This window comes from Schistocerca americana, chromosome X (genome assembly GCF_021461395.2).
Source record: "Schistocerca americana isolate TAMUIC-IGC-003095 chromosome X, iqSchAmer2.1, whole genome shotgun sequence".
Lineage (NCBI taxonomy): Eukaryota > Metazoa > Arthropoda > Insecta > Orthoptera > Acrididae > Schistocerca > Schistocerca americana.
Window position 1 is genome coordinate 607,982,328 of NC_060130.1, and position 25,892 is coordinate 608,008,219.

The 25,892-nt window shown below is 42.0% G+C and overlaps 1 protein-coding gene across 2 annotated transcripts in view; it reads right to left on the reverse strand.

Annotated features, from left to right (window-relative positions):
• Positions 1-329: 329 nt before the first annotated feature.
• Positions 330-25,892, reverse strand: part of LOC124555075 (IDLSRF-like peptide) — a 216,732-nt gene continuing 191,169 nt past the window's right edge. For both annotated transcript variants that reach the window (XM_047128863.1, XM_047128862.1), the window contains exon 4: positions 330-934. In XM_047128863.1, the coding sequence (XP_046984819.1) occupies positions 741-934 (194 nt within the window). In that variant the 3' untranslated portion in view covers positions 330-740. The remainder of the gene's footprint in view (positions 935-25,892) is intronic.

The following is a 25,892-nucleotide window of genomic DNA, read 5'->3' on the forward strand; positions in this document are numbered from 1 at the left end:
ACCGAACTATGGTAACATTTACAATACAAAGAGGTAAAAGCAATTTATCCTGTTCTGGCGATACTTTCATATGGTATGGATGTGTTTATCTGTGTGAAACAAACATCTCATGACGGAATGTGTTTCTGACATGGATTTTTTATTGTTCACCTTCTTGACCTCTATGATGTACTATTTCTGGTTACATTGGGTAATCGAAATGCATTATTGTAGTAATGTGTGCAACATGGTGCGTACTTCAAATTCTGGCATAAAACACCACGTCAGTGTTTCTCAACCCGAGATACAATAGGGACATTTTCACAATAAAATTGCAATGTAGAAATATATTCTAAGACTGGACCGCATACACCTTTATTATAAAGTAAATAACAAGGTGAAATGACCTTAGTCCCACACAGTTTTGTTTTCCACTACATGTTACATTAATTATGAAAAGGTAAAAGCATAGAAACTGTTATAATCATGCATGGTGATTTATTACGACCTCTATTTGTAAAATAATTTTCAACGACTTTTATAACTCTATGTATTACACATTGTAACAATTTTCTGAAGAGGAGAATATTAGACAACTAATTTAAAGATATGTTTCATGAGTTACAGCAGGCTATTAATACGTGAAGCATAGGAGTCTAAGTATGTTTCGAAACAGTATATAGAGGAAAATTTAGCTTGTGGTGAGGTTGAGAAACGCCAAACACTGGTGGGGAGCCACTGTTGTGACACGGTAGGTCACTTCAGTCCAAGAATCCGGTATTGACGAGCTTTTCCAGGAAGAATTTTACGTCGCCCAGCTCTGAGTCCTTTATTCCAAGACTCTTGAGCATTCCCAGATCGCCGTTCTCCACAGCCATGAAGACTGAGCGTAGGTGTTCCAAGTCCGATCTCATCAGATGTAGCGCCGCCCCGAAGTCCTCGATGGTCTGTGATTCTGAAATTACAAAAATACTTTTGTAACATTTGTTGTTCTCGACAGCAACAAGCGCGAAAAATATTTCTTGTTGATTGCAAATGAACAGAAAAATATAAGCGCTTAGTACTTAATATGATAAATTCATTTTATCTACTTTATCATATACTTAGAAAAGTCCATATACCAACATGTGACTTTTTGAATTTCCTAATTAATTAATTTACACCAGAGAGAGAAATTCTAGCAAATGTTTCATAGCTTTATGCTGTACACAACATCAAAAACAGTGGCATGGTGTTTATATCAATGAAAAATCAATCACTTTTCTAAAAGACTGAAGTAATATTAGGGTTCAGGTTTACGTCACCAACAAGATCATCACAAACGGAGTTGAATGCGATTTTGTACACAGATAGGGCAGCAAATAGGCCATGACATTTTCACAGGAACCTTCGGTCATTTGCCTTAAGCAATTTAGGGAAACCGTGGCATATTTAAATCTTATTTGTGGGGATGGGGGGACCAGGATTCGGATATACTCGACACGAATCTAGTTACTTAACGCTAGCGCCACTTTGGACAAACTCTCACATTATGAAAATTGAGTGCTACAGGCAGCATACAGCTCACCGCTTTGTGTCAGAAGGCCCACATTAAATTAGTTTTGCATCACAGCTGTCATGGTTTGTAGATGCCGTTTTGCGTCCATGACGAGCTACATCATGAGAGATATTGACCTGAGGGATATATAGTATAGATAATGCAAAACACCTGAGCAAATGCCATTTGAGCTGAGGTAGTCTACAGTTGCCCTGCTATTTATTTCATTTGTGGACCATCAAGTAAACACTCCCTAAAAATAAAAACGAAAGGTAAGTACAATTTTTACATTCGTAGCGGATGTGAAAGTGAACACTACATTAAAATAAACAGTCTAATTTTTAAACCACTCTTTCGTGTTTTTGACATGACTTGATATAGAGTTTACAGAACCTAATATCTAAATAGCAACACTCGGTTTTACAGAATATGGGGAGAACGGAAACGTACTGAACACCTGTCTTGTTATTTGAAGGAACGAACCAAAGATACGAACATTTCTTGGTGTTCAGTTAAAAGCATGAAACAGATCTATCACGTGTTTTAACGTGTTTCGGAATTTCCAATCACATTTAAGAAATTAAAATAGCTTTCAATTTTATCTCTTTAGAAAGTACTATAAATAAAACTTTATGACGTTTATGTTGGTTTGCGATTGTTTTCGACCATGATTTTACACTACTGCGATTTTTTTTCCGACGGAAGTATCCGCACAAGCTATAAGACCAGACTGTTATTTTAAAACTGCCGCTCACTCTGTCCTAGACTCTACTAGTTCAACGCTTGCTGTGTTGCGGCAGGACATTTTGCATTTTATAAATGTGTGGTGATACTACAGACAGAAGGATGAAGTAGTGGATTTTTGTAGAAAACTCGCGTGGGACAGCGAACGGTTGTTTATGATTGTTAAGTGTGGAGCTAATGTATCAGCATACACTGAAAGGAACCTAGTTGGTATACAGTCTGGACCAGAAGACTTTCTTTTATTAAGTGATTTAAGTTGCTTCACTACTCCGGGGATATTTACTTCTACGTTACTCACGTTGGTAGCTGTTCTCGATTCGAATTCTGGAATATTTACTTCGTCATCTTTTGTGAAGGCTTTTCAGAAGGCTGCGTTTAGTAACTCTGCTTTGGCAGCACTGTCTTCGATAGTATCTCCATTGCTATCGCGCAGAGAATGTTCTGATTGTTTCTTTTCGCTAACATACTTCACATACGACCAGAATCTATTTGGATTTTCTGGCAGGTTTTGAGACAAAATTTAGTTGTGGAAAGTGTTACAAACATCTCGCATTGAAGTCCGCGCTAAATTTCAAGCTTCTGTAAAAGATCGCCAATCCTGGGGATTTTGCGTCTGCTTACAGTTGGCATTTTTGTTTCGTTGTTTCTGCAGCAGTGTTCTGACCCGTTTTGTGTACCAAGGAGGATCAGGTCCGTAGTTTGTTAATTTGTTTGGTATAAGTCTCTCAATTGCTGTCGATACTATTTCTCTGAATTCAAGTCACATCTGGTCTACAATTATGTTACTAATTTGGAAGGAGTGGAGATTGTCTCTCAGGAAGGCGTCAAGTGAATTTTTATCTAGTTTTTTGAATAGGTATATTTTTCGATTTTTTTGGAGGATTTGGGGATTACAATATTCAATCTCGCTACGACAACCCTGAGCTCACTAATCCCTGTATCCGTTTTGATGTTCGTTACTAACTCAGGATTATTTGTTGCTAAAAGGTCAAGTGTGTTTTCACAACTGTTTACTATTTTCGCGGGCTCATGAACTAGCTGCTCGAAATAATTTTCAGAGAATGCGTTTAGCACAATTTCGCATGATGTTTTGTGTGTACCTCCGGAATTAAATACGTATTTTCGCCAATATATCGAGGGTAAGTTAAAGTCACCACCAACTAGAATCGTAATAGTCGGGTACGTGTTTGAAATCAGACTCAAGTTTTCTTTGAACCTTTCAGCAACAGTATCATGTGAATTGGCAGGTCGGTAAAAGGATCCAATTATTATTTTAATACTTTTGCCAACAATGACCTCTGCCCATACCAACTCACAGGAACTATCTACTTCAATCTCGCGACAAGATAAACTACTTCTAACAGCAACAAACACGCCACCACCAACCGTATTTAGCCTATCCTTTCGGAACACCCTTAGGTTCTTCGCAAAAATTTCGGCTAAGCTTATCTCCGGCTTTAGCAAGCTTTCAGTGCCTAAGACGATTTGAGCATTAGTGCTTTATATTAGCGCTCGGAGCTCTGGTACTATCCCAACACAGCTACGACGGCCGCGCATGATTAGCCGAGCGGTCTGAGGCGCTGCAGTCATGCACTGTGCGGATGTATGTGTTTGTCCTTAAGATAATTTAGGTTAAGTAGTGTGTAAGCTTAGGGACTGATGACCTTAGCAGTTAAGTCCCATAAGATTTCACACACACACACACACACACACACACACACACACACACACACACTCACACACAGTTACGACAATTTACAACTGTTATACCAATGGTTTCTGTACCTTTGTTCTTCCTGTGTTCGGCCTGCACCCTTTGTGACTGAAGCCCTTCTTGTGTTTCCCCAGGACACTCTAACCTAAAAAACCGCCCAGTTCTCTCCACACAGCCCCTGATATCCGTGTAGCCGCCTCCTGCATATAGTGGACACCTGACCTATTCAGCGTAACACGAAACCCAACCACCCTTTGGCGCAAGTCGAGGAATCTGCAGCCTACACGTTCACAGAACCGTCTGAGCATCTGATTCAGAGCTTCAACTCGGCTCTGTACCAGAGGTCTGCTGTCGGTCCTGTTGACTATGCTGCAGATGGTCAGTTCTACTTCTATCATGCAAGCAAGACTGGCAGCCTTTACCACTTCTGTTAGCCGCTCGAAACCAGAGAGGATCTCTTCTGATACAAAGCAAGACACGTCATTGGTACCGACGTGAGCAACCATTTGCGGTTGGCTGCAGCCTGTGCTCTTCATGGCATCTTGGAGGATCCATTCCACATCTGAAATGTCCCACCTGGTATGCACACGGAGTTCACATTGGTTTTCTTTCCCTTCTTGGCAGCGATTTCCCTAAGGGACAGCATAACGCGCCTAACGATGGAGCTCCCAACTATCAATAATCCCACCCTTTGTGATTGTCCGGATCTTGCACCCTGAGAGGTTTCCTCTGTAACAGGACAGGCGATAGGATCTGGCTCAGTGACAATGTCAGTCACAGACAGGACCTGGAACCTGTTTGTCAGACAAAGCGGGGAGGCCTTACGTGCGGCCGCTTGGGAAGCCTTTCACCGCCTGCTACGTCCCAGGGCCCATTCGACCACAGGTGAGGGGCCAGACTCAGTGCGTGCAGTAACTGTGCTGGCTAACGGTGAAGACCGATCGGAGGACTCTGACGTGCTGGACGTCCGTTGGATCCCCACGGCAGGCCTACAACAGTGGTGCCCATCCACTGTGGCTTCGGGCTGTGTAACCGAAGCCATCAGCCTGAAGCTGAGAGCAAAGTGTCACCAACTCTGCTTGCGTCTGCACACAACAATCGCAGTCCCTGTTCAAACTAAAGACTCAGGAAAAATAAACTTTGCAGATAAACGGACTACAGCAAGTGATGCGCGACTCTACTGTAGACCCTGACGAATACGCACAAACTGTGTCTAATAAATTAGATTACTACGCAGAGATTCAAAAACCTAACTACCGAAGCAGTCAGGTGAAACTAAATAATTCGCCCCTGATTAGGAATTTGTAATATGTCAAAAAATAGGTTTACTTTCCGACGCAAACGAAAACGCGAGACCTATGGCTATTAGATATTAAATAAACATGCAGAAACTCAAGAAACTTAATTATTAAAGCACACAGATGGTATTATCAAATTCGCTTCTGGTTAGGAAGTCGTAAAAGTCACAAAATCGGTTACTTCCCTGCTGCTGCTTGTGTCTCTGCCGGCTACTGCTGCCTGACTGTTGTTTAGTTGTTTAGTTAGTTTCATGTTCCATGGATCATTTTGCACAATGTATCGTAATGATGTGGAGCGGGTCATTTTACATTCACACTCCAAAATAATTTATAAATAGGGCTACATACTAAAATTTTGTAAAATTTTTCATTCATAACATACATATGAGAGTTAGTAACTCCTACACCCCACGTTTTTACACATTACAATAACAGAAATTCTTCTACGGAACAGAAGCTGTTATCAAGGAGAAACATTATCAATTTGTTTTCAAATTTTATTTTGCCGTCTGTCAGGCATTTTGTGTCACTGGTTAAGTGGCCAAAAGCTTTAGTTGCAGCAGCGTACACAACTTCTTTTGAAAAATACAGCCTTAATGTTGAGTGAAGGATGTAATTTTTCCTTCTGGTAATGTAATTATGTACATAATTGTCCCTTTCGAACTGCATTGTATTATTTACAACAAACTTTATGAGGGAATAAATATGAATGTAATGTGAAGCAGCAGTCAGAATGCAGAACTCTTCAAAAAGATGTCTACCAGATGATCATGGTGAACACCGCATATTATTTTTATAGCACATTTATAAACAATGAAGACTTTCTATCTTAAACTTGAGTTACCCTAGAAAATTAATCCATATGAAATATCTGGATGAAAATGTGCACGATATGTCAACTTACTGGTTTTTCTCTACCCAAGATTTTCAGTGATTCTAAGTGCAAATATAGCTTACCCAGGCTGTTTCAGGAGTTCCAAAATGTCCTTTTCTCAATTAAAATTCTCATCAATATGGACACTTAAGAATTTTGAAATTTCCTATTCGTTGCATCCATCCTAACCAGAGGGGATCCATTCATTTTGTAGTAGCAGACGTTATATTATAAGGAGACTCTAAACTAAGTTACATGACTTTTAAGAGCAAGATAAAAACGTCTTTTCTAGACAAAGAAAGATGTTGTTTCTGGGGAAGAAACACTCTCCTTATGTGTTAATGTACCTGCCCTTAGGCCAGTGCATCTCGTCCGACGTATTTCGTTGACCAAGAGATGTGGCGCAGTAGTTTTGGGTTGCCGTTCTGGGCATCTCCGCCCGATTGCCCATATTTAAATATTTTGTGATTTCCCTAAATCGATTAAATGTTGTGATGGTTCAGGTGAGGAGGACAAAATGTCCTTCCCATTTTTTCCAATCCTTGTGTGTGCTCTGTCTCAAGAAACATTGTCGTAGTAAATATTTTGAGACCGATGTCTCCTTCCCTATTATGTCCCGTGAGTACACTCATTCCCAGAAATATTGTTCTGGAAGATACGTAAGACGCTCCGTAGAATATACATTTTCGTTTTTTACGCTACTGCCACAGCAGTATCAACCCCACGCTCATCTTGAGCGACATCTGCATCAAAGAAGACAAAATACGTTTACAGTACGTTAATATCTAGCGCATAGACTTCTGTATCAGTTAATGTGACTGCTTTCTTTTTCTCATAACATTATAAACTCACTTCACGCACCAATTTTCAGTTAGTTGCACCTTAAAGAACAAAAACACACAGACACACAAATAAAATAATGCCTATCAATTCTTCACGCCGCCTAAAATGTCAACCTGCTAAATATTTTAGACGAAATAAAAATTTTAACTTATATGGCGGAACATCCTGACATTATATTGAGCTAAAAGGGAGACATAAGAAAAAGTCATCGAAAATTTCACCGATATTCTTGTAAACCTATAGTCGTTAAGTATGTTTCTTTGTTCTAGATAGTTCAGTAATCCGAATGAAAAAATTCAGTAATGAAATTGTATAGTCTATGGTAACAACAACTCACAAATAACCTACGGATGCAACGGACGTTGACTTTACCGAGTGCACAACATCAAAATTCATATACTGATTACGACGGTTCTTATACGGATAATTACATGAGTGTTATCAGCAGATGTCTTTGATTCGTGCTAAAGAGCTGGTACATAGAATGTAAGTAAAAACGTGATTTGTAAATGAACAGCATCTTGTGAAAATAGCTATACGATAGAGAAAAAATACTGTTCAGGTAGCTCGTACGAAACACATAAAATACGACTACTATCAAACGGTAAATAAAGAAATATGTTAAGCGGGTGAAAAACAAAGCTAGTTGAACATATTTTACGTGGCTTACATAGATTTCTACCTCACGATTTCAGAAAACCAATATTCTGTAGAATTTATGCAGAAGCTGAATGTAAGAGACGGGACCTTAGAGTGAGAGACACAGTGCAGGCGGCTCTTCCTGACATGATAGCAGATTTGCTCGCCACAGGGGTCTGTATTTCACAGCGTCGCACTGCCACCTCGCCGGAGTTGGCCAGCTCTGGAAAAGTTGTCTCCCTGGGGTGGGAGTCTCCCTGGGGAGCGGCGCACTTGACGACACAGTTGCTTGCCTCTCCCCTGCATTCTCCGGGGATGGCATTCCGCCTGGACACAATAAGGGAGCAAACCGTTGTCCTTCCCTGTACAGTTTCATTTCAGCTCTGTTCACCACATGTTGAGATCATCAGAGAATTTTGGAATTTAAGAATATGAACATTGTATTTTCGTTTTGAACAGTACATTGTAATTATCATGTTATTGTGGCGTTCAAGCCGTATTTTGGTTTGCTGCATCTCTGCACGATAGTCTACCCTTTGAAAACATTTTCATTTTTGCATGACTATTACTACCTACATATATCTGACCTAAGTGCTGTATTCAAGTCTTAATATTCCTCTACCGTTTTTACCCCCACATTTTCCTCCATTGCCTAAATGACGATTCCTGGATGGTCCAGGATGAATCCTATAAACTTTTACTCATGTTGTGCCACAAGTTTCACACCATTTCGATACGCTATATCTTTATTAGTAACACGACCTCCCCATCTTATCTTTGCGGCATTATCCTGTAGCTCGACAGTTCAAAACTGCTTATCGTCCACGTTCCATTTTCGTATAAGATTACACTCCAGCCAAACAGTTTCTGAAAAGACTTCTCAACACTTGTATTTACAGCTGAAGTAAATAAATTCGTGTGTAATGTTAAAAAAATTTCACAAATTGGATCTTTACAGTGTGACGATTATACAAATTCCAGATAGATTAAGACTCCATGGTAGACTACCAGTAAAAATTGAACCCTTGAATCTGATGTGAAATGTTGCCGACTGTGGAGTTCAGGCAGCTCTCACAAAACGTCTTCAGTAGTATACTTCTGCACTCTTCTAAGTTCGAAATGCGTAGATCTTCCCCTACAGGCCTACATACTTTACAGATGTCACTCACTGCTCTCAGAATTGTATAATGCGTAAACACATTGCCCGTGATAAGCAAGTGTTTGAGTTTCATTCCCGATACGACACAAAGTTTCAATCTCAATTAGTGGATTACCCTCAAACAATCAGTTTCAAACATGATGAGTTTTAGTATTTATCACCTGGCAAAGCAAAAAATGGTTCAAATGGCTCTGAGCACTATGGGACATAACATCTGAGGCCATCAGTCACCTAGAACTTAGAACTACTTAAACCTAACAAACCAAAGGCTATCACACACATCCACGCCCGAAGCGGGATTCGAACCTGCGACCGTAGCGGTCGCGCAGTTCCAGACTGCAGCGCCTAGAACCGCTCGGTCACTGCGGCCGGCAGCAAAGCAAACTAACGCCCTAAAAGTATAGCACCATTCGCTAGTGTTCGCCTGGGAGAGAATGAGACGAAAGTAGCTAGAGCGTACACTTCGGTACTCTCATAAGTTTGGGCTGAACTATTTGTGAGTGTTACATTTCAAACAATCTCCACCAGTTGTACACAGTTTATTTTTTGTGGGTCAATATCTTTAAATATTTCCAGAAATAACTGTTCCACAGCTACTGTTTTTCACTGACAAGCCAAAACGTTATAACCACTGTCCACCGTGGCGTTTGACACCGCCTGGTAGCGTTTCAGGCACGTGACGCGGTAACAAAAGTATGTAAGTGGAGCAGACACTGGCGGGGGATGACCGTAGCGAATATATGGGCTCCAAATGGGGAAATACCTTGAGATAGACGACTTTGACAAAAGGTAGATTATTATTATGCAGAGACAGTGAACGAGCATCTCGCAAACGGCGAATGGGAGGCGAACATGTTACCACCGTGCTAAGCAGACGGACAGGATAGATGATGATCTATGGCATCTCTGCCGAAAGAGCACAATGATGGTGCACACACAAGTGTTTTGGAGCACACCATTCATTGTACATTGTTGAACATGGAGATCCACAGCAGACCACCCTTACGTGTTCACTTGTTGACACAACGTAATAGTAAGTTTTGATTGGAGTGAGTGCGGGACCATCTGGATTTGACCGTCGAATAATGGAAACTTCTCAGCTCTTCGGGTAAATCAGATTTTTGCTACACTAGATTTATAGTCGTCTCCACAAACGGCGTCATCGAGGTGAATGGCGACTCGAAACGTGCAGCGTGCCACGGACGCAGGCTGGTGGGAGCAGTATAATGCTATGGAAGGTATTCTCTTAAGCTTTCCTGTGTCCTGTGGTAGGAATCGAAGGCACGCTGGCAGCTGCGAGCCACCTGCATCCCTTCATGCTTAATGTCAACCTTCAGCTGTATAGACGTCCGTGTCTCGGAGCCATAACCGTACTACATTAGAGAATGAGATTTTCACTCTGCAGCGGCGTGTGCGCTGATATGAAACTTCCTGGCAGATTAAAACTGTGTGCCCGACCGAGACTCGAACTTGGGACCTTTGCCTTTCGCGGGCAAGTGCTCTACCAACTGAGCTACCGAAGCACGACTCACGCCCGGTACTCACAGTTGCCCGGTACTGGCAGAAGTAAAGCTGTGAGTACCGGGCGTGAGTCGTGCTTCGGTAGCTCAGTTGGTAGAGCACTTGCCCGCGAAAGGCAAAGGTCCCGAGTTCGAGTCTCGGTCGGGCACACAGTTTTAATCAGCCAGGAAGTTTCGTACTACATTAGTTTGAGGAGTATTACAGTGAACTCACATTGATGTCTCCGAGACCAAATTCGCCTGATGTAAATCCTGCGGGACACATCTAGGTCGCTATCGGGCGCCATCACAGCCTACACAAATCAGCGGCTCGGTATTTACGCGAATTACATGACCCTTGCATAGACACCTAATGCCACACACCTTCACAAATCTATCAACAAACTGCCGGATCCCTGATACGCAGAACCAGTGATGTATTTCGTTCCAAAGACGGACAAACAAGCTATTAAGCAGGTGGTCATAACGTTTTGTCTCGTAAGTATATTTACTTGTTTGACCTCAACTAGTTTCAAGGCCTAACCCCTATTATTAGGTGCCCATGTTTGTTGAAGCTAGACGTAAGCTGTCATCGTATTACTCGGCACACACAAGAATCAGAACATCTAACATGTGTCTGCTCCCTAGTTACAGACATAGAACCTTTGACTTAAGTGCTCGTTCACGAAATTAATTATGACAAAATAAGCAAATAAATAAAGTGTGATTCTGAATAGTTATTCCCAGTAGTAAATGAAAGCTTCTTTTCCGTCAGTACTGTTGTCCTTCAAAAACATAACAGAAGATCTCGAGCGTACCTCTTTGGGCTAGCTCTCCTGGAGTAAAGGAGGCTAGCCACACCCTAAGGGTTGGTTTCACTCTTTAGTGCATAGCCTAAGGGTTGGTTTCAATCTTTAGTGGAGCGAAAGACTCATTCTGAAATTAAATGTTGATCTCCATTTTTTTCCACAAGACTCATTGCACACTACAACGATGACTACATTTATTTACACTGTAACGTGCAAAAATTGTACGCTGTGTCTAAATAAACCACTTGTCTTTAGGATTCTGATGTCCCATCGTGCCGCAAAAATCAACTGTAGTGCGCATTTTTTCTAGTTGCCTACTACCGTTCACACGTGATGATCCGTTTAACTTGGTACCTTTTACAGCCTAAATCTTTAAATAGAATAACTTCTCTGTGAACTTGATTGTCAATGAAGGATAATTTTGTGTGACAAAAGCTGTGAAAACTAGATGAGTTACTCTTAACAGTATGCTAGAAAATGATGTCCCATATTACATTTCTGAATATCGTTAAGTCCAGTACTTCTTATGATCATCTCATTTCTTCTTATTCGGGAGGAGGACGGTTCAAACCAGCGCCCGGCCATCCTGATTTAGGTTTTCCGTAATTTCCCTTGGTCGATTAAGGCAAATGCCGGGACAGTTCCTTCGAAAGGGCACGGCCACTTTCCTTCTCCGTCCTCTCCTAATCCGAGCTTGTGCTCCGTCTCTAATGACCTCGTTGTTGACGGGACGTTAAACATTAATCTCTTCCTCCTCCTCCTTCTCATTTCTTCTTCTTATTCAGAACGGACCCTTGATCCTACTCATTTGGCGTCGTATCCTTTTTTCCAAAATTTACGTGTAATCGGTTTACTGAAATACAAGGTATTGTTATCACGTTTCACCCCCTCCTAAGTTGCCAATGTCATGCTTTTCTCCCCCTTATGGCCAATGAATGTAATATTTGTAATAGGAAGCTGTTGTTACGGTCCACGTGGATATTTCCAGCGTCATTTTCTATTAATTCATTGTGAGTCAGAGGCAAAAACATGCACTAGTTAGAGCTGGAAAAAGAATGCATCCCGTTACGTTATAAAGTTAATTTGCTCTGCGGCCGGACTTCACTAGGCTTTGTCGAATAATTAATACTGTCCGCGAGGCATCCGCCATGTGAACGCGCGACCTTCTGAGTGCAAAATCATGTACCGTAGCCCACCACACCGTAAAAACTTCACTCCCCCACGGAAAAAACAGTGCTGTTTTTGTCACTCTGAAGATATGTATTCACAGGCGGGCTCGTCTGGCGAACTGGTCGAGAGGAGCGGTCGGCCACGCCCGACCGTCGCTGTATTGAGTTGCGTCTGCCCGTCTCAGTTCCACTTTCTACCCACGGACTCACACCACACTTATGGTGGCAGTTTTTATGTTCATCGCTATTTATCGACGGATCACTACGTCAATAGCCCCTGTGATAAAGCTGACAAGGACATTTATTTCGTTGAGTTATAATAAGACCACGTTAAATAGTACATCTCATAATATTTACATCTTGCATCGGTGGAATGTCTTAAAGTGATTAACTGTTATCCATTATGATGACAAAGCCATGGTTTAGCCGTATGCACATATGCAGATGACAGTAGTATTGCGTACACAAGGTATAAAAGGGCAGCAGCGTTTGCTTAGAGCTGTTAGTGCTTACACACAAGTAACATTGCATGTAATAACCGTAAAAATCAATGTGGGACTACAACGAACGTATCTGTTACGACAGTGCGGCCAAACTTGGCGTTAATGGTCTGTGGCAGCAGACGGTCAACACGAGTGCCTTTGCTACCGCCACGACATAGCCTGTAGTGTCTCTCCTGGGCTCTTCATCATATCGGTTAAATCCTAGACGACTGGAAAACCGTAGCGTGGTCGGATGATACCGATTTCAGTTGGTAAAGCTGATGGTAGGGTTCCAGTGAGGCGCTGATCCCACGAACCACGTACCAAAGTTGTCAACAGGACACTGTACAAGATGATGCGGCTCCACAATGGTGTGGTCTGCGTTCACATGGAATGGAATGGTTATGCTGGTCCAACAGAACCGATCATTGACTGGAAATGGTTATTTTCAGCTACTTGGAGACCATTTGTAGCCACTTATGCACTTTATGTTCCCAAATAACCATGGAATTCTTATGAATAACAATTCCACACGTCGCCGGGCCACAGTTGAACGCGACTGGGTTGAAGAACATCTGGACAGTTAGAGCGAATAATTTGGGCACCCTGGTCATCCGATATGAATCCCACCGCAAGTTTATGGGACATAATCGAGAGGTCAGTTAGTGGACAATATTCTGCAACAGCAATGTTTTCGCAAATTACAGATGGCTATGGAGGCAGCTTGGTTCAGTATCTCTACAGCAGACTTCCCACGACTTTTTTTGTGTCCACGCCACGGCGGGTTGCTGCATTGTGCCGTGCAGGAGGAGGTCTGACATTGTATTAGGTAGTATCTCATGACTCTTGTCTGAGCGTAAGTACATGGTATTAGCTGCAATAGAAATAAATATTGTTGTCAATTGGCAGATGTTTCGCCATCTACATGAATATTACATGTTACTAACAGCAGAGACTATGTCTCATAGATACACTACTGGCCATTAAAATTGCTACATCAAGAAGAAATGCAGATGATAAACGGGTATTCATTGGACAAATATATTGTACTAAAACTGACATGCGACTACATTTTCACGCAATTTGGGTGCATAGATCCTGAGAAATCAGTACCCATAACAACCACCTCTGGCCATAACAACAGCCTTGGTGCACCTGGGCATTGAATCAAACAGAGGAGGAGGAGGATATTAGTGTTTAACGTCCCGTCGACAACGAGGTCATTAGAGACGGAGCGCAAGCTCGGGTGAGGGAAGGATGGGGAAGGAAATCGGCCGTGCCCTTTCAAAGGAACCATCCCGGCATTTGCCTGAAGCGATTTAGGGAAATCACGGAAAACCTAAATCAGGATGGCCGAGACGGGATTGAACCGTCGTCCTCCCGAATGCGAGTCCAGTGTGCTAACCGCTGCGCCACCTCGCTCGGTAATCAAACAGAGCTTGGACGGCGTGTACAGGTACAGCTGCCCACGCAGCTTCAACACGATACCACAGTTCATCAAGAGTAGTGACTGGCGTATTGTGATGAGCCAGTTGCTCGGCCACCATTGACCAGACGTTTTCAATTGGTGAGAGATGTGGAGAATGTGCTGGCCAGGGCAGCTGTCGAACATTTTCTGTATCCAGAAAGGCCTGTACAGGCCCTGCAACGTGCGGTCGTGCATTATCCTGCTAAAATGTAGGGTTTCGCAGGGATCGAATGAAGGGTAGAGACACGGGTGGTAACACATCTGAAATGTAGCGTCCACTGTTCAAAGTGCCGTCAATGCGAACAAGAGGTGACCGAGACGTGTAACCAATGGCACTCCATACCATCACGCCGGGTGATACGCCAATATGGCGATGACGAATACACGCTTTCAATGTGCGTTCACCGCGATGTCGCCAAATACGGATGTGACCATCATGATGCTGTAAACAGAACCTGGTTTCATCCGAAAAAATAACGTTTTGCCATTCGTGCACCCAGGTTCGTCGTTGAATACACCATCGCAGGCGCTCCTGTTTGTGATGCAGCGTCAAGGGTAACCGCAGCCATGGTCTCCGAGCTGATAGTCCATGCTGCTGCAATCGTCGTCGAACTGTTCGTGCAGATGGTTGTTGTCTTGCTAACGTCCCCATCTGTTGACTCAGGGATCGAGACGTGGCTGCTCAATCCGTTACAGCCGTACGGATAAGATGCCTATCATCTCGACTGCCAGTGATACTAGGCCGTTGGGATCCAGCTCGAGGTTCCGTGTTACCCTCCTGAACCCACCGATTCCATATTCTGCTAACAGTCATTGGATCTCGACCAACGCGAGCAGCAATGTCGCGATACGATAAACCGCAATCACGATACGCTACCATCCGACCTTTATCAAAGTCGGATACGTGATGGTACGCATTTCTCCTCATTTCACGAGGCATCACAACAACGTACCACCAGGCAACGCCGGTCAACTGCTTTTTGTGTATGAGAAATCGGTTGGAACGTTGTAGGTGTCGGCACCAGCGCCAACCTTGTGTGAATGCTCTGCAAAGCTAATAATTTGCATATCACAGCATCTTCTTCCTGTCGGTTAAATTTTGTGTCTGTGGCACGTCATATTTGTGGTATCGCAGTTTTAATGGCCAATAGTGTATATACAACGAGCATTGATTAAGTAACGTTTAACGCGACAATAAAAATCATTTAATAATAACGTACCGAAAAACGTGTCCATTAAAACCTGTTGTAGGATTTCGGGTTCTCATTCTCTGTCTTCACGTCAAAGAAGGAAAGGGAGTTTATTAGAGATGAAGTGCTGAACACAGGGTAGTATCAGGCATTCGGCATCCTATGAGGTATCATCCTGGAGCAATTTACCATAAGAAGAACGTAATTTGGAGTCCCGATCCCTGTCGTTCTGATTTAGGGTCTAGTGATGCTGTCGCGCGAGGTAGCCGTGCGGTCTGAGGCGTGTTGTCGCGGTTCACGCGGCTCTCCCCATCGGAGGTTCGAGAAATCCCTGGAGCATGTGTCTGTGTGTGCAGTCGTTAGCGTAAGTTAGTTTAAGTTAGATTAAGTAGTGCGTAAGCCTAGGGACCGATGACCTCAGCAGTGTGGTCCCATACTCCTTACCACAAATTTCCATATTTCTACAGATGGTACTGTCTCTTAAAGCGCTACTGCAAAACGTAATAATATCTTAGAATGTACCGTAGGGGTACATTATATCAGAACACTAACCTACGTTACTGTTTCATCGTAGATTAATAGAAAAGTTCCAGGTAGTTAGCTAATAATATTAAAGTAAGTTGGAGCCACCAGTTTACGGTTTTAAACTTCGATATATTCTCATTTTACCGGTTTCACATAATTTACGTGGATTTGGATGCTGCACACTCTTAACAGAAACTCGTCTGAATGTGTGACCTTGCCGTTCTTTGAATGGGAAGTGTGGTTATTTATCACTGATTTAAAGTATTTATATGATAACACTAAAATTTTCACTTATTGTAGAGAGTCAAATAACAGATTTTACAACAAGAAGTAAAATGCCAGATAATCGGAGAAAGCCATAAAGAAGTAACAACTTGTCGAAAGTATGCAACAGGAAAGTTAGAACTTAGGCTAGATATAGGGGCACACACTGAATATGAAAAATGACCAACACGAGAATTTCGCTCAATTTCTTATGGGAGACACTGAGCCATAATATTTTCTAACTACAATGACGTTACGGTAAACAAAGTAGATTCCTAGTTGGAGAGATCATAGAACAGAACCAGGTGCTACCATCACTTACAAGCCTGCAGTATTCGTACATCCTCGTTACTTCGTTACTGTTGGAGGACGACAGTTACGCTGCACTTGTTTTGGCTAAGAATTATTTATAAGCTATTTATTTATTCGTTATGACTTCCATTAAAAATGACCTTAATAAAAAGTAACAGAAGAAACTTCCACTGGGGTGGCAAAAGTCACGAGATATCTCCTAATATCGTATCGGACCTCCTTTTACCCGGCATAGAGCAGCAGCACGACGTGGCGTGAACTCAAAAAGTCGTTGAAAGTGCCCTGCAGAAATTTTGAGCCATGCTGCCTCTATAGCCGTTCATAATAGCGAAAGTGTTGGCGGTGCATGATATTGTGCACCAAATGACGCCTCGATTACGTTGCATAAATATTGGATGAAATTCATGTCGGGTGATCTGGGTGGCCAAATCATTCGCTCGAAATGTCCAGAACAATTATGGCCCGGTGATAATGGCGCACAGTTATCCATGAAAATTCCATCGTTGTTTGGGAACACGAAGTCCATTAATGGTAGCAGAGGGTCTCCAAATAGCCGAATATAACCATTTCCAGTCATTGATAGGTTCAGTTGGACCAGAGAACCCAGTTAATTCCGTGTAAACACAGCCCACACTATTATGGAGTAACCACCAGCTTGCACAATGTCTAGTTGACAACTTGAGTCCATGGCTTCGTGGAGTCTGCGTCACACTCTGAAAGGTCTCTGTTGGATTCCTTTCATGTTTAATTTCTTAAATCTGTTGTCATTTACGGCATAAATTCCTCTTCTAAATTTACTGTGGTGTTGCTGACTATCTGGGAGGAGACTGAGTAGTGGAACGAGTTACTTTTACACATAAACAAGAACGATCTGTCACACTACTACACTTTAAAACACAGTTTATATGTAATTCATGTCACACAGTCGCATACTGAACCTACATCCGCTTTCTTTTATATACTGTATATGATAAGATACTGTCATCCCCCTTCCCTTCTGTGTGAGAGGATGAATGAGCAAATGTATTTCTAGTTGCATGCTTGAGGGTAGCAGACAAGCCTGTCTGCTAGAGAACAGTAGGACTAACGTCGGAACAGGTAGCTACGCTTTCTAAAAGCAAAGAGGTTTCTATCCTTAGTATGGTCCTGTCCGTCTCTTGTCATGTTGGTATAGGAAGCTGCCCATCTGGTCACTTCCGTTTGTATTTGTCAACCACCCTCAGAAAGGGACCAGGTCAGTCTGTCCGTGGCGAGCGTCTGAAGTGGTAAGATCTCCGGCTAAGCGCGTGTCTGCTAAGTCCGTAGGACAATGGATTTCTTAAGTTCAGCCTAACTGAAAATTTAATCACCTTTATTTCAGGTTTAGCTCTAAAATATCTAATGTTATCTTAAATTGCAACGCAGTGTAATTCTCGTGTGAAGTTCAGAATATATTCCGGTAGTTGCTTTGTCACTACTTTGTGAGTAAGGTGGAACCACGTGTTGATCAGTAACTCTAACTAAGATCATCAATCTTAAATGCGAATGCTCGTGTGATTATAACGTTTCGTCTTGACAATAGTTTTCAATATAGCAACTTTTCTTTATGTTCAACCCACGTGGCGCGTACTTTGTGAGACCAGTACCACGTGCTTATACAATTGTTTGACCCAGCAGGTTAATAGTAAGACGATAGTGACCAGTTCGAGGTTTTTCTTTTGTAAATTGCTTTTCGATCTAATTTATTTTAATTATCAAAATTATTGTGGAGTTACACTCTTTGTGTAAACCAAGTTGACCACGTGAAGCATGTGGTGTATTCATCAAAGTAGCCCTCAGCTATTCTTTTCGGGAAGATTTGACACAGAGTTAGTATGAATGTAGTATACCAGTGTGTGGTAATTACATGACGGACAGGATTGTGCTACGAACGTAACTTGTTTGTGTGAAAATTGTATCGATTGGTTGTGGTTAATTTCCTCTTGCATATGTTACAACGTTCTTTGTGTGTTATTTTATGAATGCAGTGTTGTATGTAGTCTCCCAATCTTGGCTCCCTATTTGATGTGTTCCGTAAGATTACAAACTCACATTTTCACAGTCCTAAATAAGGCACCAGCTTAGTTATGACTCACGTTTAATACGCTGAAATTTCAGTGATCAATGGCAAAATAAATTTCCAAATATAAACTGATTTATTTCTTTTTATTTAAATTCTCTTTTTATATATATATATCACCGGTTGTCGTATGACTATTAAAAGAATATAATTAATGTTAGTCTGGTTGGTAATTCGGTAAGCTAGACTGGATGCCTGGTGAAACAGTTGCTCAGTAATGCAAGGTTAACTTCCCCAGACGGCTCACAGCTTTTAACCCACTTTTATGGTCTTGTCTATCAGTTCCGCTCACGCCACAAATTAAAGTAACAACGTTACAACTCTAATCCCTACCATCAGCTCTTACCAACTGAGCCGGCTGGAGTGGCCGAGCGGTTAAAGGCGCTACAGTCTGGAACCGCACGACCGCTACGGTCGCAGGTTCGAATCCTGCCTCGGGCATGGATGTGTGTGATGTCCTTAGGTTAGGTAAGTTTAAGTAGTTCTAAGTTCTAGCGGACTGATGACCATAGCAGTTAAGTCCCGTAGTTCTCAGAGCCATTTTGTACTCCTTATCCAGTCTCCTTTTCACTCTACCTTTAGGAGTCTCTTGGATCCAAAAGCAAATCGACAGCGTTGGCGAGTATTTGCCATTTAACCAGTTGCGTACTAAGTGAGGTTCTGAAGGGCCATTCCGCCTTTTAGACTTGCCTTCAGATCCGAAGACCACTCGGAGAAGCTGACGGTCTACTAAACCTTTCTCTGTACATTCCTGTCCTGATACTGAACCATTACCCTCCTCCACGGCATGTCATATCCTTCCGTCCTGGACACGCAGTAGTTGGTGTGCTTGCTCTCTTTTGGTTCTCTGTGAAAAGCTGAAGGTAAATTTCACCTCATTATTCACTACTTCGTAGATACGATTGCCTTATGCTGCTGTCTCCCTTCTGTCATTAACGACTCAGAAGCAGGACATTCCCGTAGGATGTGGTTAGATATATGTATGGCTCCAAATTCACAGCTGGTTTACTCTTTCTTCTGGATTCTATATACCTGACAATTGAGAAGACGCAATAATTTCGCGTGTCAGTGGCAGAAGAGTCCCATCTCTCTTGCTAAAAATCCGTAATACGCTGTCTGGTAAAGATGCGATTATCTTTACGAGTCCCTAGTATTTTCTAGTATTTTATTTCCTTCTTGTGGCCATTTTTTTCTTCATCAAGAAGATGGCAGCTCTCTCTGTGACATGCAGATCAAGAGAGACAGAGCCCCAAATACTACTTGTAATGCGTCACTTGATGTTGGGCCAAATGCACCCGAGAAACGCAGATGAACCATACGGAGTACACTCACCACAGAGAGTTTCTGTCACCACCGTACTAGGTATTTATTACTTACTCTAAAAAATAGCGGCAAAAATGTATCTTAAGTTTGTATAATTTGTTTTAAAATGTAATGTACAAAAAATAGTCCATTTAGTTAGTTGATGGAGGCCTGCTCGTATAGCGTAAGGCACAGTGTGCTAGCTTGTGAGACGAGGAGTTAGGTTATACCCAAAGCAAATCCAGGCGCAGATGAACGAGCGTGGCGGTATACCTACCTGAGTGTGGTTTTTTGACGGTTTTCCACGCTCATTCAGGCAAATGCTGGGGTGCAAATTCTACCTCAGCGGGTACTATACACAAACAGTTAAAACAGAATAGCATACAGAACAAAGTTTACATGAGTCACAGACAGATGGCGATGATTACTTCCCTCTGTTAGGTTACTTAGGCGACTGTGGCGTAAGGAAGGGTAAGGAAGGGGATCCGGTCACAAAGTGAAATAATGAAATAAAATTAGCTAAATACGGAAAGAAGCAGACTCGTACTTGAGGGGAAAAATGCTATGGAAAAGAAAGAAGAAATGTGAGGGAAAAATTGTTAAATAACTTTCGGCGAAGGCCAGAATGTTTCCTTCAACGACTAGAACATCAGTTCCTGGACCTGTTACCCTAAATGGGCTCGTTTACAACCTGCAGTGACCTTGATTCTGACGCAGACCTTATATGCGAACAGTAATAAATTTGTTATAATATCTTTGCCTTGTCTTTGGCCTGTAGCTCAATTTCCGTAGAGAATAAGAACGAGGACATGGGTGAATACAGTAGCAGATGACAAACTGCACATTATGGTGACTGACTGCATTCAACGACTCGTGATTTTCCCTTTGATCGCAATTAGATGGAATGCAACAGTCCTTAATAAACAGACGAAATTTTGTATAGCGTGTGAGGACTTGCACATGCAAGTAAGTCCCGCAGGAAGCTGCTAATAGAGCTCCTCTATTACTATATTTGGGTAGCCAAATAGTAGCGATTACTTCCCGCTTACACAGTAGCTTAATAGTCTTCAAAGAGAAGGACACTGGCTAACATTTATGGAGGCAGTTGCTTTCGAACACCCGCAAAACCTGGATACACGCTGTGTACCACTACAAGACAAACTAAGTGAACACTGCTAAGTAGTTGGGAGGCACGTGAGAAGGGAGTTAGTGTATGTGTGTGTGTGTGTGTGTGTGTGTGTGTGTGTGTGTGTGTGTGTTTGTGAATGAGTGAGTGCAAATCTGTAAATTAGTAACAGTATCTATTAGATGTTTTGCAGAGATGTGAGTGCAGGAGGGTTGGGGGAGTAATGTTTCAAGTTTGAGGGTTGACATCGATTACTATTACACTTAGACGCGCGCGCGCACGCACACACGCTCAGAGACGACCACTCCCCCCTGCCCCCCTCTGACAGCCCCCCCCCCCCAACACACACACACAGATACCAAAAACATATAAATAAACTTAAACACTATGCTGAGTGTGGAACTCATGAAACAACAGCACTAGTTCTTCTGTGAACTTTCAACAAAGCTAACTGAAATTTAAATAGCACCAATGTAGTGTAGGAAAAAATGGATTCAAAAAAGATCGAAAAATTGCAGTGAGTGCATGAGCTACCAAGATTATTCCGAAATCAACATCCACTAACAATGAAGGGATAAGCTGTGGTTCGCAGAATATACAAACAAGAGAAGAACATCGTAGTAAATTATAACCCAGTTTCATAAGGAAATACTGTTTTCAATCTACAAATACCGAAATTCATAGACATATTATGTACACACATTTTCACAGTAACCACAGAACACGCCTTAAACATAAAAAGGACAACGCCTCTGATAAAAAATACTCTTTATTTGAAATAAGTTTAAAACGAAACAAACAGTAATAATTGTTTATAACGGTACTGAGCCCTGCTTGACGCTCGAACATTCGGTGCGTGCAGAATTCCTTGCGAATCAGTATTCACCATGTTTCGAGGTTCAAACAACCGCCACAGAACTAGGATGGGCATTGGAGGGCTGGAGTGTATACGCTGGCCCATACGCGGTAATTTCGTCACGCACCAAGCTAGGAAGCAGACGTACGTACATAGCACATATCTGTATTGTATGTGGTCGATGAGAAGTGACTCAGGGAAGTTTTATATACTGTTTGAGCCCTTATGCACACCTGCAACTAATCCGTCGATCCTTCTAAATCTTATAATTGTATATTTAACATCATTTATGTTATTGTGAGGCTGCATTAAGTCAAAAGACTAATCGAAATATTGGGTCGTCTTAATAAGCTTCACATTCCGAGCATCCGTTTGATTTATAATTGTGGTTTCAATTCCAGCCTCGTTCATGTATACTGATAGGATTACTAGACAGAGCGTGATGTCGATCGACAGTGTTATCGTGTGCTTTCGGTTTATCAGCTTACCTTAATGATGAACCGTTGCGTAAATGAAAGACGAGAAAGACATACAGGCAATCTGACTGGTACTGCGTGAGAATGCTTGCTTGGAGCCAAATACAACTCACCTACAAATGTATGACAGGCTCACAAACCGCTGGACACACTGCAGTTTACATATACTTAACACTCCCCGTGCTCCTTTTCCTTCTAGCATTTAACACGTAGTCGACGACGAGATCATCTAACAAAACATTCGGTTGAGCTAGGGCAAGTAAGGCCTTTTACAAGGAACTATCCATGTGATATAGGGAAACCACGGAAAACATAAATCTGCATGGCTGGTCGTCGATTTCAATCCCATCCAGCCGTTAGCGGTTCCACAGCCGTAAAAGTTGTATCTCATTCAGTAAATACATTCAGAGGAGAAAGTGTATAGGTTAGTGTTACAGAAAATTTAGAAAATTGTGGAGCTGCAGGTGCTTCACTAAACCAAAATTTAAGACGATACAAGGGAACCCTCAGTGCAGATACCGTAAATGTAAAACAGTATTGCACTGCTCTATAAAAATTTATTTTATCTCACCATTCTAAGATAGAAAGTAATGTTTTCTGATACATTTAAAACAGACGAGAACGCTAGACATGATTGCAGCAATGGACCTTGAAGTATACGTGTGTTTTTTTTAAATTATTTTTATAACTCTTAACTGGCATGGTCATCCTATATACTCATCATTTTGACCATGTCATTTTCCAGTTCTGTCCAGTAGAAATGAATTGGTTATTCTTGATAATATCGGCTATGTATCCCGGAACTGACATCTAAACATTTAGTTCAACTGTATCTAAGCAAGTAATAGGTTTACAAAGTATTGCTGATTTTGTTGACAAGTATGGTGATTTATTTTGTTTTTTTTCCTAAATTAAAAGTTTATTACGAAGAGAGAGAAGATAAGATAAGGTAGAAGAGGTTTGGGTGAGTGCTTCCATGAAATGATATGCTCGTCACATTTTTAAAATATAAAAACTACCCCAGAATTAAACAGAAAAATGTCGTCATTGTGTATCTGAGTTTATAGCGTGACAGGCCCATCTCCTGCCCTGTGTCAGGTTTTATAGCTGACGGGCGGGGACTGTGAAATGCTTTCCTTACGAAGAACACCATTTCCTGCCATTTCTCAGCACGGATATTGCGGGTTGCGCGACTTAATTGCTATGTGCACAACAGCGCTTCGGCGTAACGAGCGGACTGTCGCCAGGCCTTTGTGCTTCGAAGAACAGTCCAAACAGAGCCGCTGACGTGTGCACAGGAAATGTTAACTGAAAAAGCCACCACCCGATTCCTTGCCAACAGGAGGTACAAAGCCTTCCGTTTTCAGCCATCCCACACATGCCATCCTCGTTTGGACGGATTAAACCGCATAAAAGAGGGTGTACCTCACTAACAGTTCTGCTTTCAGTAAACTGTGGTCTGTGCCGTAATTAATGTGTCGCTACCGCACTTCACGCTATATATCCACTTTACGTCAGTTACCTCCCACGATGATGCGTATTAACATTCCAGCAGTGATCTTTCGTTGATTACCGACTGCCGCACGCAAACAACGCGTAATAACTAAGATTAAGCTCCCGAAAAACCTCACATTTTCATCTAACTTCGATTTGAAAATTCTCTGTTAAAAATTGAAGTTCACATACTCTTCATTTTATTTACTCCACTTTTGGTTCAGACTCAGGGAGTACAAGGTGCGTGAGAAAAGTAACGAGATCAAAGTTTTTTTTTTATTTTTTTTCCCAATAATAATATTCTTCCTTTCTAAGTAGTTCCCTCAGGAGAGTCGTTGTTCCCAGTCTTGGTAGCAGTGCTGTAAGGCTTCAACTCGTAAGTCCTTTAACATGTCCTTCGCATGCATTTGAATGTTCTCCAGGGGCCAAAAACGATGTCCTTTCAAGACTTTCTCAATTTCTGGAAAAGAAAAAAGTCGGAAGGACTCAGATCAGTTAAATACGGTGGGGGGTGGGGGGGAAAGGAGGGGTTGGGGGGCTGTGGAACGGGGCTGTGGAACAATTTACACGCCTTTTGAGATCATGGGGCGTTATCATGTTGCAGGTTCCACTTCTTTGCAGTGTCCGCTCTCACTCGATTCACGTTGCACGATACCCCTACTGTCAAAAGTCATGTTTTGAAATTGACCTTCTCCCCGAGCGAGCTTCATCTTCAACGAATTCTCGGCCTTCCAGAAATGATCTGCACCAGCGAAAAACTTGTGCTCCTGATACGGAATGTTCACCAAAGACTTGCTTCAACGTTTCAAAGATCACACTCACAGATATTCCAAGCTTAACACATAATTTGATGGCATAATGTTGCTCCAAATTCGTCTGTTCCATTTTCGTAACACAGAACAAAAACAAAACTTCACTGATGGCGCTCTCAAAAATCACGTGATGGCCATACGGAGCGGAAACTCTGACTGAGCGGCAGGAAGGAATGAACGTACTGTTCTACACAACTAGAAAAACACTGTGTTTCCAGATCGCTCGCAGTGTCCGGTCTCACTCGATTCGCCTTGCACGATATCGCTACTGTTAAATGACAAGTTTTGAAGTTGACCTTCTCCTTGAGCGAGCTTCATCTTCAACGTATTCTCGGCCTTACAAAAATGATCTGTGCAGCGAACAACTTGTTCTCCTGATAAGGTATGTTTCCCCTAGGCTTGCTTCAAATTTTCGAAGATCACACCCATTACTTTACTCACACACCTCATAAGTCTTATAAATGGCAGTTTAAAAAGATATACCAAGATAGTGGTGCAATGATTAAGAAACAGAAATAACGTAAGGATGTAATGAACCTCCAGTTCCTGCCAGAACATCAAAATTTGAGTTTTAACGTAATTCGTTATGCAACTTACAGATTTGTTCCTTTGAATAAGTAACGACCTATTTATTTCCCAGATATTATCTTGTTCTGCTAGGGACCTCTCATCAATGAGTTCGATGTCTACATGATTTAAAACCTTAAAATTCGTTCCTCTCTAACTGTAACCGCCTTTCTAGCAGTGTATAGCATCCGTTTCACCTCGGAGACTACAGTCTGTCTTTATGGTGTGGACTCCAGAGGACATCTGAAACTTTGAATAATCTATGACCACGACCGTTCGCTGATACTAGTCTCAGAAAGGTCTTAAAATTCGACAGTATCAAAAATTTATGCAGTAATATTTACACTGAAGCACCAAAGAAAGTGGTATAGGCATGAGTTATATAAACATTTGGAGTAAGGCGTTACGGTCGGCAACGGCTATGTAAGACAACAAGTCTCTGGCGCAGTTGTTAAGTTACTGCTGCTTCAATAATACGTTATCAAGATTTAAGTGAGTTGGAAGTGCACAAGCGATGGGACACAGCATCTCCGAGGTGGCGATGAAGTGGGGTTTTCCTGTACGATCATTTCAAGGAATCCGGTAAAACAGCAAATTTCCAACATCGCTGCGGACGGGAAAAAGATCCTTGAAGAACGGGACAAAGACGACTGAAG